General features: G+C 51.0%; 1 protein-coding gene across 2 annotated transcripts in view; it reads left to right on the top strand.

The window, feature by feature from the left end:
• Positions 1 to 8,375: 8,375 nt before the first annotated feature.
• Positions 8,376 to 16,002, top strand: part of Anpep (alanyl aminopeptidase, membrane) — a 23,816-nt gene continuing 16,189 nt past the window's right edge. Inside the window, exons 1-4 of one of the 2 annotated variants that reach the window (XM_076545618.1) lie at positions 8,376 to 8,466; positions 13,991 to 15,070; positions 15,509 to 15,651; positions 15,731 to 15,867. In XM_076545618.1, coding sequence (XP_076401733.1) covers positions 14,355 to 15,070; positions 15,509 to 15,651; positions 15,731 to 15,867 — 996 coding nt within the window. In that variant the 5' untranslated portion in view covers positions 8,376 to 8,466; positions 13,991 to 14,354. Of the gene's footprint in view, positions 8,467 to 13,990; positions 15,071 to 15,508; positions 15,652 to 15,730; positions 15,868 to 16,002 lie in introns of those variants that run through there. The other variant, XM_076545619.1, reaches the window with a different exon arrangement.

Here is a 16,002-nt window from a genome sequence, read left to right as displayed (position 1 = left end):
TTGATATCAATCTTATTGTTTATGTGTATCAATTATTGGGGGGAGGGGGAGGTTGCTAGGGATTGAACCCAGAGCCTCAGAAAACTAAGCTTCTGCTTCATGCTCACCTCCAGCTCAGCTGCAAATATTATCCAGCGTGACATCAGTTACACGTGACTTGTATATGTGACATATGACTTCAAAACATATTGGATAAGAACAGCATGGCTGGGCTGGAGCAGGGGCCAGGTGGTTAAGAGTGTGTGTAGCTCTTGGAGAGAATCTGAGTCTGAATCAGAACCACTTTTTTTTTTTTGATTTTTCGAGACAGGGTTTCTCTGTGTAGCTTTGCACCTCTCCTGGAACTCACTTGGTAGCCCAGGCTGGCCTTGAACTCAGAGATCCGCCTGGCTCTGCCTCCCAAGTGCTGGGATTAAAGGCGTGCGCCACCACCGCCCGGCTCAGAACCACTTTTAACTCCAGCTCCAGGAGGCTCAATGCCCTCTTCTGGTCACTGAAGGCGCCTGCTCTCACATACACAAACCCACCCACAGACAAACACTCATTGACATAATTAAAAATAAAATAATTTTTTTTTGCTCTTTTTGGTTTTTTGAGACAGAGTTTTTCTGTGTAGCTCAGCTGTCCTGGAACTCACTTTGTAGACCAGGATGGCCTCAAACTCAAATATCTGCCTGCCTCTGCCTCCCGAGTGCTGGGACTAAAGGCCTGTGCCACCACGGTCTTTTTTTTTTTTAAAAGAAGAGTTATGACAACAGTCAAGGGCACCTATCTCTGAGCTTCCAGAGTCACCCTAAGGCTAGCTCTCCCTCACACCAACAAACTATTCCTTTTGACTTTACTTGTGATGTTTTTTGTTGTTTGTTCTTTTTTCTTTCTTTTTTTGAGAATTCATTTATTTACCTATTTCTTATCTATTTTACTGTATGGCTGTTTTGCTTGTACGTATGTCTGGGCACTTCATGTGTGCAGTACCTACACAGGCCAGAAGAAGGCATTGGATTTCTTCGGCTGTGTGGGTGCTGGAAACAGAACCCGGGTCCTCTGGAGGAACAACCAGTGCTCTTAAGCGCTGAACTATCTCTCCTGTTCCCTCTCTCTCTATTTTTTTGAGGTTGGGTCTGATAGATCTTAGACTGGCCCCAAACTTGTTGTAAGGACAAAGATGACCTTGAAATTCTGATTCTGCCTCTACCTCTCGAGGTCTGAGTTTGGTAAGTGTATGCTATCACACCTGGTGGGGGCGGAGCCCAGCGCTGCCTGTATGCCAGGCAAACAGTCTACCAGCTAAGCAAGATCTCCTGTCCCTCCCATTGAGACAGGGCCTTGCTGTGTGGTGTAGCTCATTTGGACCTTGAATTTAAGGCAATCCTCCTGCCTCAACCTCTAGAGCGTTGGGATAACAGGGGTTCCCCATGCCCAGCCCTTGCCATGCCTTTTGCAATCAAGACATTTTTGCTTTTAGCTACTTAGATGTTCCTTTTTGGGGCTTCTGGATTTTTAAAATAAAACTTAAAAAGGTCATTCCATTCCACAATTAATAGCAAAACAAAGCAAAAAATGTCCTGGTGACTTTAGTACTTTTAAAGATGGCATGATAGTTCATTCTCAGAGTGAGACCCATAATTTATTTGACCAAACCCTCAATTACTGAGCAGTCAGTTGGTTCAGGTTCCCCTGGGTTAAACCCTGTCATGTTGTGCATCCTGGTTTCTCAATCTCATTTGGATTTATGTCAGAGGAAACCTCAGACACCAAGTTACTTCATGGGCTGGGGATGTAGTTCAGTTGGCAGAATGCTTTCCTAGAATACACAGCGCCCTCAGTTCCATCCCCAGAACCCTATAAGCTAAGCGTGGGCACATACCTGTAATCCCAGCAATTGGGAGGTGGAGGCAGGAGGATCAGGAATTCAAGATCATTCTTAACTATTTAGCAAGTTTGAGACGAACCTGAACTATAGGAGATCCTGTCTCAAAAAGAAGAAGGAGGAGGAGGAGAGGAAGAAGGAAGCCTTGACCTTTCATATTGTTGCTTTTCTGGTCTTCTTATCTATCTTGACACTTGATTTAATTAATTTCTATTTGAATAGATACTGTGCTCACTGTGCTCGCTCATGTGGCCTAACGATGATGGGGCCGGTGAGATGGAGAAAGCACCTGCTGCTACGGCCAGCTCTCCGAGTTCAATCCGTGGTACCCACATGATGGAAGGAGAGAACAGACTCCTGCAAGCTGTCTTCTGACTTCCCCCTACCATGGCACGTGTGCCCCCACACAAATAAATCAATGTATTATTTTTTTTTTTTTTTTTTTTTTTTTTGGTTTTTCGAGACAGGGTTTCTCTGTGTAGCTTTGCGCCTTTCCTGGAGCTCACTTGGTAGCCCAGGCTGGCCTCGAACTCACAGAGATCCACCTGCCTCTGCCTCCCGAGTGCTGGGATTAAAGGCGTGCGCCACCAACGCCCGGCTAAATCAATGTATTATATACAAACAGAGAGACAGAGAAATAGACAGATTAAACAAAAGGATAAGTGGAAAAATCTCATCTCCTTCACCGTTTTCCCTGGGAAATAACCCACGTTATCAGTTTCTTGAGCATCTTTCCAGCTGTCATGTACAAATATGAAAACAAAATATAGATCTATGTGTTTTTTCCCCTTTAAAAATATATGACTGGGTGTGGTGGCACAAATCTGTGATCCTACCACTCGATGCTGAGGCAGGAAGATCACTATGAGTTCAAGGCCATCTTGAGCTACATAAGAATGAGATTATGTCTCCAAATACATACATGCATGCACATGCACATGCACATGTGTGCGCATGCACACACACACACACACACACACACACACACACACACACTACAGCACAGTAAATAGATAAGCCACCTTCAGCCTGCTCTGTATGTGGCTTCTCCTTCATGTCTCTCTGGGATTGTTCTATAAAGAGTGTGGCGCCTGCCTGTTGATGCTGTATTCAGAGCAGCAGGCAGTACATTCACTTACCTCTCCAATGGACATTTAGGCGCTCTCCAGCTGTAAATAATGTTGCATGGAAAAACTTCTAAGTTCCTCACTTAGGTGTGTTCCAAAGGATACCTTTCTGGAAGTGCTGGGTAGAAGGGAGATGTGGTATTCATGATAAACATTGCCAAACCAAACCGCCTCTGCGGATGGATGCTCAGTTGGTTGTACGTCTACCAACAAGGCAGGCAGGACCTGCTTCCCTCCAACTAAACAGCCTTGTTAAATGTTTTTGATCTTTGCTTACCAGATAGTGGTATTTTCTCTTCCTTCATTCTTCCTCGTCTCTCCCGACCTGTCCCATCTCTGCCTCAGCCTCTGTCCACCTACCCACTCAAAATCCTGGGGGTTTGTTGTTGTTTTCTTTTTTTGAGACAGGGTTTCTCTGTGTAGCCCAGGCTCTCCTGGAACTCGATCTGTAGACCAAGCTAGCCTTGAACTCAAGAGATCCGCTTGCCTCTGCCTCCTGAATGCTGAGGTTAAAGGTGTGCGCCACCACACACAGCTTTATTGTTGTTTTGATGATAATATTGTTGTTTGTTTTGAGACAATATTTTCCAATGTAGCCCAGGCTGACCTTGAAGTAGAGATCCTCCTGCCGTAGCTAGGATTCCAGGCACAGGACACAACCTAGTTCAAAAGCAGCCCCAGCCCCTGCTTCCCCTCCATCCCTCGCTTCCTCTCTCCACAGGGTTTTGAGCCCCTGTGTGCTGGGTAAATATTTTACCACTGAACTACATCCCTAGGAGCCAAAACAAACAAATAAAACCAACAAAACTTGTAGTTAAAATTTTCAATTACTTTATTAAGAGTTATCGATTTTCTTGCCAGGCATGCTATGCCTGCCATCCCAGTCCTTGGCAGGAGGAGGCAAGAAAATTAAGAATTCAAGGCCAGCCTTTGGCTACATAGTGAGTTCCAGGAGTTCCAGGCCAGCCTGGGCTATATGAGACCATGTGGTGGTAATCTAATTGTACTGAAATATTATTTTGATTGTATGTTAATAAATAAAGTTGTCTGGGGGTCAGAGCTATTAGAGCCATAGCAAGAGTGTGGCGGTGGTGGCACACGCCTTTAATCCCATTGGAGACATATGCCTTTAAGACCTAGGGGGCTGTACATTCAGACAGTGACGAGGCAGTCATGTGTTTGGGTTTACAATCAATGAGAAGGCAGAACAACATACTATAAAAAAAACGAACCGACAGGAAGTAGGTCTCTTTTCGCGAAGCTGGGACAGCAGGAGGAAGGGTGAGATTTAGCTCTGAGCATATGTCTCCAATGCTGACTGTATCCCTGGACACACAGAGATCTTATGGGATTAAAGGCGTGTGCCACCACCGCCACACTCTTGCTATGGCTCTAATAGCTCTGACCCCCAGACAACTTTATTTATTAACATACAATCAAAATAATATTTCAGTACAATTAGATTACCACCACAAGACCATGTCTCAAACAAACAAACAAAACCCTAAAACCGAAACCAAACTAAAGGAGAACAGCAAAGCTGTAGGAGAAACAGGGCAAGGTGGCTGAGTAGGTAAAGGTGCTTGCTATGCATGCTTTAGTGATCTGAGTTCGGTTCTTGGGACCCACGTAAAAGTGGAAGAAGAGCTGCTACTTCCTGTCCCTCTGACCTCCACACTTACACTATGTAATATTTGTCCACATGCTGTTATACACACACCACATACAACAAATAAATAAATGCTAAAAAATGTATACAAGGCAGGGGGAGTTACTGAGCCTCTTGTCAGAGCTCTATGGGTCAACTGGATTTTTCTTTCCATTAACCGAGTCTTCATGTCCTTTGCCCTTTCCCCTCCAAGCTGAATTGTTGTTGGTTCTTTTTTTTAATGATCTACGGAAGCTTTTCATATGTCAGAGGATTCCCCCTGGCCTGATTCATGAGCTGTAATCTTTCGCCATTCTGTAGTTTTGTTTTTTTGTTTTTTTTTTTTTTACTTTGATTAGGGTGGGTTTTTACAATGCAGAAGTGTGTGTGTGTGTGTGTGTGTGTGTGTGTGTGTGTGTGTGTGTGTGTGCGCGCGTGCGCGCGCGTGCCCCTGTGTGTGGCACAAGGACCTACTTGGAAGAGGTCAGAGGGCATTAAATATCTTAGATATCTTTTTTTTTTTTTTTTTTTTTTTTGGTTTTTCGAGACAGGGTTTCTCTGCGTAGCTTTGCGCCTTTCCTGGAGCTCACTTGGTAGCCCAGGCTGGCCTGGAACTCACAGAGATCCGCCTGCCTCTGCCTCCCGAGTGCTGGGATTAAAGGCGTGCGCCACCACCGCCCGGCTATCTTAGATATCTTATTCTAACACTTTCTACCTTATCCCCTTGAGATATGGTCTGTCCTAGAATCTGGAATGCCCCAACTTTTTGTTTGTTTGTTTGTTTGTTTGTTTTGTTTTGTTTTTTTGGAGACAGGGTTTCTCTGTGTAGTTTTGGCGCCTGTCCTGGATCTCACACTGTAGACCAGGCTGGCCTTGAACTTACAGAGATCTGCCTGGCTCTGCCTCCCAAGTGCTAGAATTAAAGATGTGTGCCACCCTGACCAACATAAATTTTAATTCTTTATGTAATCAAATTTATTGACTTTTTCTTTAGAAGTCTCAGGTTTGCTAAGATACTTAAATAAGCTTTCCTCCAAAGCTTATTTTTTGCCTTTAAAAAAATCCTCCCATGGTTTCACTGAACTATATATGTTTTGCTACATATGAAATATTACACACATATATTTATTTTGGTGGTAGGGATCCATTGAACCGAGGGCCTTGAGCATTCTCTATCTATTTAGCTATGCCTCTAGCCAAAACATGACGTGTTTTTAATGACGGTGTAACCTCATCACATGAGAGGACTATTTATTTAGCCAATCCCCTATCGCAGAATGTTGAAGCTATGTTTTCTTTTCCACTACTATGAGTTATACAGCAGTGAGAAGCCTATACATCAATTTTCAACTTCCCTGGGCTGAATTCCTGAAAGCCACCTTCTTTATCAACCAACCCTACACTGCCCTCCAGAGAGCAGGGGAGCCCTTCTTCCCCAGCTAGGCTCCTATGAAGCTCCCCATCCCCACCCACCCCACCCCCACCCCGGGAGAGGGAGGCCAAGAATCTTTGATTGTCAGCCACACCACATACGATAGAGGAAGTAGGCCGGCATGCGTCTGAAGGAGAAAGGAAACCTGAAATTGACTCTTAGGCTCTCCAGGGCCCACTGACTCTTACTTCACAGACAACTCACATTCCAATAGATTTGCGACCTTGTTTTTAAGATCACAGCAGCGGATCTGAAGAAGCAAGGCTTTGCCTAGAGGCACCCCGGCCCATCCTTTGGCTTCCAAAGGAATCACAAGTATGAGAGGAAAAGGCGGCCAGGCTGGGACAGGGTGTGGCTCAGCAGCACAGCCTTTGCTATGCAGCCCCCTGGCCATCAGTGTGGGCTAAACTGTCCAGCAGCTCCCAGGGATGGGAAGGAAGAGCTGATTTAGCTTTTTACAATCCCTCCAAATCTGAGATCCTGGAAGTCACGTGGCTGGTGGGGTAGGCACAAATCTCCCAGACACCCTGATCCCTCCCGGTACCCAGAACCTGGGAAAATGCAATGCTCTGCATCTAAGGGTAGTTAGAGCTGTGGTTGGATTGGATTCAATGGCTCATGAGCCCACTTGGAACAGGGAGATTATCTTGAATTACATGGGCAGATCCCATGGGAGAGGCCAGTCAATGTCCCAATGACAAATTGGAGAGAGGCAGCACCTGTCACTCCCGGCTTCAAAGACAGAGGTGGCCTGGAGCCAAGGAATGCGGGTGCTTCCAACTACTGCCAAAGACAAAGGTGCTCTCTCTCAGCTTCCAGAAGGAACGCTTCCCACCAACGCCCCGAGTTTCAGTACAGCAAGTCTGATTTATAGAACGGTAAGTGAATAAGTGTGTGTGTCTTTTTGAGTTTGTCCTATTACAGCAGCCACAGGGAACAAATACAAATGCTTCCCTGTATTGCCAATAAAAAGATGCTCAGAAGCCAGGCGGTGGTGGCACACACCTTTAATCCCAGCACTTGGGAGGCAGAACCAGGCGGAGGGATCAACAACAACAATAAAGTCAAAGTTATCAGAAGGATCTAGCGAATAAAGGATTGCACTCCCTAGTGCTGGGACTAAAGGCGTGCGCCACCACCGCCCCGGCTTAAATTTGACTTCTTAAAGACAGTCTAGGTGTCAAGAGTTAGCCAGAGTTTGGCCTGGAGAAACTGAGACAGAAGGATTAATAGTTCAAGGCCAGTCTGGGCTACAGTGAGTTCAAGGTCAGCTTGAAAGATTTAGTGAGACTTTATCTCACTTTTTTTTTTTTTTTTTTTTTTTTTAAGGAAAGGGGCTGGGGATGTAACTCATGGCTGAGTACTTAGTATGCATGAGACTCTCCACTCAATCCCCAGTACCAGAGCAACGGGAGGGGGAGAGAGAGGGAGGGAGGGAGAGGAGAGAGGATGAAAAAGTTGGATGGATGGAGGCCAGCCTGGGCTACAGAGTGAGTTCCGGGAAACGTGCAAAGCTACACAGAGAAACCCTGTCTCGAAAAAAACAACAACAACAACAACAACAACAACAAAAAAAAGTTGGATGGAATTGGTGGATAATCCCAGTATATGGAAAAGCAAAGAAGTAAAGTAGGAGCCGGGCGGTGGTGGTGCACGCCTTTAGTCCCAGCACTAGGGAGGCAGAGCCAGGTCTCTGTGAATTCGAGGCCAGCCTGCTCTACAGGTGAGTTCCAGGACAGGCACCAAAACTACACAGAGAAATCCTGTCTCAAAAAAAAAAAAAAAAAAAATGTGAAGTAGGATTGTTGCTACTTTGAGATTAGCCTGGACTACATAATGAGTTCCCAGTCAGCCTGGGCTGCATGCATGTGAGACCCTGATGAACGTGGGAGAGGAGAAGGGAGGGGGAGAAAAGGAATGGAGAGGAGGAGGAGGAAGAAGAAAGAAGAAGAAAAGACGAAAGATACAATAATAATAATAATAATAATAATAATAATAATAATAATAATAATAATAATAAATTGTGTGGAAAGCCACCAGGGCTGTGGGGATTCTCCTGAAGGCTGAGGAGGCTGGGAGCCCTTCCCTCCTGCTGCAGATGTCTCCCAGATGTGGTGGGCGGGACGCTGGGACCGCGGCGCGAAGTGTGGGTGGGTGAGGGCGAGAGGTCCACGTCTAGCGCGCTGGGGGCCAGGGGCCCCGCCGTCGGGGGAACGGCTGTTCGCGGGCAGGCTGGGAGGAGCGCGGGCGGAGCCGGGGGTGTGTGTGCGCAGAGGGGGGGGGGTAATCCGGGCGGGGCGCCGGTGGGCTCGGGTTACTTCCCTTTAACTCGCCGGGCCAGGCGGGCGGCGGCTAGGCAGGAGCTGCTCGGAGTAGTACGCGGCCCCAGGCAAGTGCGGGGTGGCGGTTTCGGGCTGCGGAGGTTTGGGGACACCCGGCGTGGGGCTTGGCTTCCGGGGTGCGGGAGCCATCTGCAGCTTCTTTCTGCCCCAACTCGGATGGGTAAACTGAGGGCCTGGAGCTGTTGGAGTGGGTCTCCGAGGGTGCCAACAGCCTCCATGTGTGTGCAGGGCTCAGAGGGAGGTCCCCGCCTTGATGACAGAAGATGGCCAGGCCTGGAGGAGAACAGGGGGTGGCTGGAGCCCGGGGACACAGGGTGGTGGCTGGGACCTGGTGGAGAGAGGGTGGCTAGAGTCAGGGATAGAGGGGAGGAGGGGGTCGAGGGGATGCTGGATGGCTGGGGCACAGAGGATTGGGGACAGTGCGAGTGGAACCGAGGGCACGCGCGGGCCCGGGGAAGTCACAGAACAAAGCTACAAGTTTCTGCTCCGCAGTCCCGCCCAGCCCGGTTTAGAGCGGTGCCCGGAGCCCCGGGCGCGGGCGCCGGGCCCCAGCCTCTGTGAGGCAGCGGGAACTAGACTTTTATCCTCGTTTTGCTACCTGGGCTCCTGGAGCCCAGCCTACCCCATCCATTGGCATCCTTCCTGGATGCCAAGTGAGAGGTGGCTGGTTCTGCTTGCGGTGCCCTCCTGGGAGCAGCGCCGGTGGCAACCCGAACTTGTTCTGCGGAGGAGGAGTCTCTCCAAGCAGGATACCTCCAAAAACCTCCGGCAGGCCGCCCGTCCCGGAGGGTGATTCAGGGCTCCTTACCCTGAGGATACCAGTGAGGTGTGCAGTTCAACGGAGATTTCAGGGCACCAACGCACCCCTGGGGCTGACCCTGAGAGTAAGGTCTAGGGGCGACAGGTGGACTCTCTCGGGACTTTGGCCAGTGCGCTGTGAAAGTGGAGCTTGGAGCAGGTGGCCTCCCAATTCTGTCAACATGAGTGGCCAGTAAGAAGGACCTCAGGCACAGGACTGGCCACCATTCCCCAGGGGGAAGGGGGCTGTTCCTACATCGGGGGGGGGGGGTCCGAGGTACAGTGGCTAGGGCTGTGACTCCAGAGCATGTGGAATCCCCCAGCCTCACGTGAGCTGGGTAGTCTAGGTTGGCCTGGATCTCCAGGCAATCCTCCCACCTCTGCCTCTCTGATTGTGGGACTCTCCCTCCACCCCCAGGATTTGAACCTACCGCCACATGCATGGTAGCTCTGCAGACTACCTGAGGAGAGGCTGCAGGTTGCTCATCCTGAAGCCCCTTGCTACCAGAATCCCCACGGGCTGGTACCACTCACCTCAGCCTGAGTTCTATCCTGAGGGACCCTATGGTGGCTTCGTTTCTACCCGTGTGGCCGAGGCAAGAGTCCTCCAGGACTGTGTCTTGTTGTAGCAGCCCCCTGCTGATTCCCAGCTTACAAGGGTCACTTCCCAGAACAATCCCCAATTCCTAGTCATGGTCTGAATGAAGGAATCTGTCCTTCTTGTGGTCTTTCAAGCCACGTGTCCGCCAAACCAAGTGTGGGGCTGTGTGAGTGTGCTTCCCTCATCTCACGAGGCCCCTCTGTTCCCGCCCTCCAGGGACACTTCCCGGCCCACAGAGGCCCACTCGCCATGGGTTTAATGCTGTTCCCACAGAATGGACAGTGTCCAGGGCTCCCAGAGGAAGCACCCTGGGGGCTGGCCCAGGCCCGCCCAGTCCAGCTGTGACATGGGAATAGGCCATCAGCCAGGATGGCCCTGTTCTGAGGGCCTGGCTTTACCCTGGTCCTATCCCTGCTTACTTCAGAGTGGGCAGAGGAGCTACACAGTGTCCCCTAGCTCCCTCCTTGGCCAGCCTCACAGCACCTACGCCAGAACTCAGGATGAGAGCTCTGGAGAGGAATGGTGAGCCTGAGATGTGGTGTGGAACACAGACTACCTGGTGCGCCTGTGTGTATGTAGTGTGTGGTGTGTGTGTGTGTGTGTGTGTGTGTGTGTATGTGTGTGTGTGTGTATGTGTGTGTATGTGTGTGTGGTGTGTATGTGTGTGTATGGTGTGTGTGTGTGTGTGTGTGTGCTGTGTGTTTGGTATGTGTGGTGTGTGTGTATGTATGTGTGTGTGTGATGTGTGTATGTATATGTGTGTGTATGTGTGTGTGGTGTGTGTGTGGTGTGTGTGTGTGTGGTGTGTATGTATGTGTGTGTATGTGTGTGGTGTGTGTATGTGTGTGTGTGGTATGTATGTATGTGTGTGTGTATGTGTATGTGTGTGGTGTGTGTATGTGTGTGGTGTGTGTATGTATGTGTGTGTGGTGTGTGTGTATGTGTGTGTATGTGTGTGTGGTGTGTGTGTATGTGTGGTGTGTGTGTGTGTGTGTGTGGTGTGTGGTGTGTGTATATGTGTATGTGTGGTGTGTGTGTGTGTGTGTGTGTGTGTGTGTGTGTGTATCCTAAACAGTGTTCGGTGGTTGAGACCTGCCAGGTGTGGTCCAGGCTCCCACCCCCGCAAGGGGAATCAGTAAAAGGAAGGCGAAAGCCTCGCTCCCCTGCAGAAAGAGCCCCCACGGAGGCACCCCAAATCAGGCAGGACAGATCGTTAGTCTCTCCAGTAGTGGCAGGGGTGGTCTCAGGCTGCCTTGATACCTCAGTTTTCATCTGAGGTATGAGGTGAGCCGTAGCTCAGAAGAAAAGAAACACAGGATGTCAGGCTCCTTACGGCTCACCAGGCTGAATAACATGAACTGGTTTTGAGAAAAATGTTAAGTAAATGAGCTACTGGATGATGGCAAAGGTGGATTCTGTGAGCAGTCTCAGAGCCCAGGATGGCGTGTGCTGTGCCGAGGGCGGAACCACCCCCCAAACCAAGGGTCTGACTTTGGAGAGCGCCTTAGCTCTCGTCTGTCATTTCTGTGGTGGTGAGGCGCAGGCTGTCTGCCTGTGTTTCGCTCGTGCTGGCTTGGCACGGAGGCTGATACAACCACGGTCTTTTCGTAAGCCATGTGATAAAGATGAGAACTGCAGACTGAAGAAGTGTGTCGCTAAGGGGGCGCGACAAGGTTGTAGTGTCTGAGCTCGGCTTTGAAGGATAAATAAGGAGAGGAAAGGTATGCCTGGCCACTGGGACCAGAAGAACAACGGCAGAGAGTCCAGAACCAGGTTTTCACAGTCACCCAAGCCTCGCGAGAGAGGAGCCAGGAGGTCAAGTTCAGGGATGGTCTTGAGGCTTCTGAGGGCAGTGAGGGACATCTCATCCACACACCCAGGAAGATACCCGCCCCCACGCTGGCGGGGCAGGGTCACGAGAAGCCCCCAGCCTGCCAGGGTATGGGGAGACCTGTGCCAAGGCAGGGGCTATGGTGAGGGACCTTTCTTAGAGTCCCCCAAAGGTGAGGGGCCGCAGAACCCACCCACACACCCCTAGCTTGGGTTGGTGCCATTCCTGGAGCCGTGCCAAATCTAGACACCAGGGCCCCCTTTGCAGAGGAGCCCAGATTTTGGCCAGCTGGCCCATGGTCCACATCCAAAGCAAACAGGAAGAGGCTGAAGAGGGCCAGGCAGAACCTAGCTCTTTGTTTGGAGACGGGATTAGCCGAATGGATTTATGGGTCTGCCTGCTGTTCAGGTAGGAGGGGGCTGCAGGCCCAGCTGGGGGTGTGGTGAAGGGGTATGAGGTGGGGGCACAGCCCCCAGGGTGTCTACCCACTGGTGCTGTCAAGGCGGCTCTGTCGGAGGAAGCCTGGGGCCCGGGTGAAACCTCTGAGGCCTCAACCCTTATTTCTACAAGCTGCGATATCAGTATGTGCCTTTCTGACACCAAGTTTCCCACTAATGCCCTTTGGCCATCAGCCCAGGCCTGATAGGTAGAGCTGCTGTTCACTGCAGTGGAGTCCCCAGATTGAGGACCTGGGCATGGGCTGCCGACTGTGGGGGAGCCAGAGAGCACTGTGCACCCTTGGCCTGAAACGTAGACAGTCAGAACCAGGCACCTCAAACACGGATCCTGGCCTTGCTAGCCAGAGCAGATGGCAGCCTACAGGTGCCTGGCTGCACACACCTGCACCCTCCATCATACATTCATTCAACACACCTCCCTGAAGGCCAGGGGACAGGGTGGCAGGTGGATGGGGTCCTAGAGGGTCAGATGGACTGAAAGAGGGCTCAGAGGAAGGGTAAATATTCTCTCAAAATGCCTTTTTGGCAATGGCGGGGTGGAGATAAAAAGCTGGAGGACTTCAAAAAGGGTTTTCTTCTAGAAGGACTTATTCAGTCACTCAATCGCATACGTGGGCATCTACCCAACAGATACATGCCGAGTACCTACTAGGTGCCAGGCACAGAGCCAAGTTTGGGGGCAGAAAGAGCCAAGGCTTTGTTCTTACAAGCCTGAAGTTCACAGCTCATGTTATCACTGAATGGAGTAGACACCCATGCTGAGGTCCAGGGATCTGGAGAGGAGATGCATGGTGTTAAATCCAAGCCATCAGGGCTGGAGCTAGTGTGTGTGTGGAGGGGTGTGGGTGTGTGTAGGGGTGTGTGTGTGTGTGTGTGTAGCTTCTCTAAGACTTGAAGTATCAATAGAAGCTAATCAGGGTGAGAGTGAAGAGAAGTCTATCCAGACAGTATGCAGTGCATATGCAAAGGCCCTGAGGTAGAGGGGCTGGATAACAGCTGAAGTACTGTGACCGTGTGTGTGGGGGGGGTGGTGGTGGTGGTGGGGTCCTGGGATGAGCGTGGGAAGTGGGTAGGCTGACTTCTGCACATAGTGTGTGGATCCCTTAGGAAGGTAGGGCCTAGGTTCTATGGAGCAAAGAGACGGTTTGAAACAGTGGAATGCAATGGCCAGATGTGTGATGAGTAGGTTTGAGGGGCACTGGAGGAAGCAGGGAATTCACGAGAATATAGCTGGGTCTGCTGAATGCTGTGAGGAGATGGGGGTGAGCATCAGCCAGTGTGGCGGTCTGGGAGTCAGGACTGGTGAAGGAGAACGGTAAGGCCATACGTAACGGAAGTATCGGCGTCTACCTAGGACAGACAGTTGGGCTAGTGCTGTGCCAGGGGAAGGAAGGGTCACAGCTGGAAATTTCTACCGTGGATGGCTCATCTGCTTCCCTTTAAATCTGTTAGGCAAAACTGAGGGGGAGGTACTGTTATTTACTCATGAGGGGAAGCGATAACTCTTTACAAGAAAGAAAGGGGGAGAGAGAGAGAAAGAATGGAAGGAAGGAAGGAAGGAAGGAAGGAAGGAAGGAAGGAAGGAAGGAAGGAAGGAAGGAAGGAAGGAAGGAAGGAAGGAAGAGATTCATTTTGATTTTCTTGGGGAGCTGAGAGGAAAGAAGTTGGTCAGGAGAGAAAGGGAGAGAATCTGAAGAATGTCCCAAGGGGCCCCTGGTGTCCCTCAGGGAACTCAGCCCGAAGGTGGATCCAGCGTGCTTTTGATGGCATGCTGGGAATTGTCTTCATTCTGCCCTGCCTGTCCCACCTCTTGGACCGAGAGTATCGTTCGCTGAGTCTAACCTCAATCCTCATGTTTCTGTCCCCTCCATTTGTGCTTGTAGGTAGATCGGTGTCACCTGCCTTCCCCTCTGCCCTCTGGGTGCCAAGCCTGCAGCCTGCCCTTCAGCCACAGTCCCGCCTGATCCCCGCACCGTCCAGGCCACCTGCAGCCTGTAACCAGACACTGTTTGCTCCCGGCAGGCACCCCCCCCCCCAGCCAGCTTTGTACAGTTTCATTTCTGATCTCTCCAGAGCCTGGGCAGAGAATACCCCTATCTAGGCTAGTGACCTTCGCCTGAGCCCTGGTTAATATTTGTCCAATCCAAAGGCAGCGAGGCTCTGCCCCCTGTGAGATATAAGCTGGCCCAGGGCTGCTCTGCTTCCCACTTGGCCTGAGCCACTCTGAGCTCCCTGCCCACCGGCATCATGGCCAAGGGCTTCTACATTTCCAAGACCCTGGGCATCTTGGGCATTGTGCTGGGTGTGGCAGCTGTGTGCACCATCATAGCCCTGTCCGTGGTCTATGCTCAGGAGAAGAACAAGAATGCAGAGAACTCTGCCACAGCTCCCACGCTCCCTGCCACCACCTCAGCCACTACCTCGGCTACCACCTCGACTACCACCTCGACTACCACCTCGACTACCACCTCAACTACCACCTCCACTACCACCTCGACTACCACCTCGGCTGTCACGTCTACTGCCACCCCAGGCACTACTGTAGATCAAAGCAAACCTTGGAATAAGTACCGCCTGCCCAGGACTCTGATACCCGACTCCTACCGGGTGACTCTGAGACCCTACCTCACCCCCAATGAACAGGGCTTGTACATCTTTGAAGGTAACAGTACTGTTCGCTTTACCTGTCAGGAGGCCACAGATGTCATCATCATCCACAGCAAAAAGCTCAACTACACCCTAAAGGGAAGCCACCGGGTGGAGCTGCGCGCTCTGGGTGGTTCCCAGGCACCTGGCATCCTCAGCACTGAGCTGGTAGAGCGCACGGAGTACCTGGTGGTGCAACTGCAGGGGCCCCTGGTAAAGGACCAGCAGTATGAGATGGAAAGCCAGTTCCAGGGGGAGCTGGCCGATGACCTGGCTGGATTCTACCGTAGCGAGTATGTGGAGAATGGCGTCAAGAAGTAAGTTCCAGGGCCATGGGCACAGGCTGAGGTGGGGCTGCATCTGAGGACCATGGGAAGGAGGGGCTGGAACCTTCAGGAGACCTCAGTAGCTCGGTTGGTCATCTGTAGTGGTGGTGGCGGCAGCAGGGGGGGGGGGGCACAGTACCGGGGGTAGGGTCTTTTGTACCCTAGGGATGTGGAATGGAAGGGTTCTTTGGACGAGCAGGAATACTGAGAGGAGAGAAAATTGCCTGGGATGACCGACCCCTCAGCTCACACAGGCATGGAGCCTGCCAGGGTTTGGATGGAGTCTGGAAGCTTTGGTCTCCCGTGGCAGTTTGTTGACCAGGGTCCTGCGGCTGCGTGGAGTGGGGTGAAGGGCAGTAAGCAGGTTGGGACAGGCTTCCATGCACCCCTTCTTCTGTAGCACCCTCTCTAACACTCTGATTTGGACAGAGTGGTGGCCACAACGCAGATGCAGGCTCCTGATGCCCGGAAGTCCTTCCCCTGCTTCGATGAGCCAGACATGAAGGCCATATTTAACATCACCCTCATCCACCCCGCCAACTTCACAGCTCTGTCTAACATGCTTCCCAAAGGTGAGTCTGGCTGCCCTGGGCTTGCCCTGGACTGGAGTGCAGGGCAGGAAGCCCACACATTTACACGCCCCATGCCTAGATTCCAGTCCCCTTCCTGGAGACCCCTCCTGGAATGTCACGGAGTTCAATCCCACCCCCAAGATGTCCACGTACCTGCTGGCCTTCATTGTGAGCGAATTCAAACACATTCAGAACACATCTGATCAAGGAGTCCAGGTATGGAACTGGGCCTGTATGTCCTGGGACAGCACTGGCCCTGGCTTGAGGGTCCTTCTCAGATCTTCTAAGTGCTAGCTTCTGAATTATTAGACTGTGCAGTCCCAGCTCTGAGTGATCCCACATGCTCTCAAG

The sequence above is a fragment of the Peromyscus maniculatus genome, chromosome 1 (genome assembly GCF_049852395.1).
Source record: "Peromyscus maniculatus bairdii isolate BWxNUB_F1_BW_parent chromosome 1, HU_Pman_BW_mat_3.1, whole genome shotgun sequence".
NCBI lineage: Eukaryota > Metazoa > Chordata > Mammalia > Rodentia > Cricetidae > Peromyscus > Peromyscus maniculatus.
This window is presented reverse-complemented; position numbering and strand designations above follow the sequence as displayed.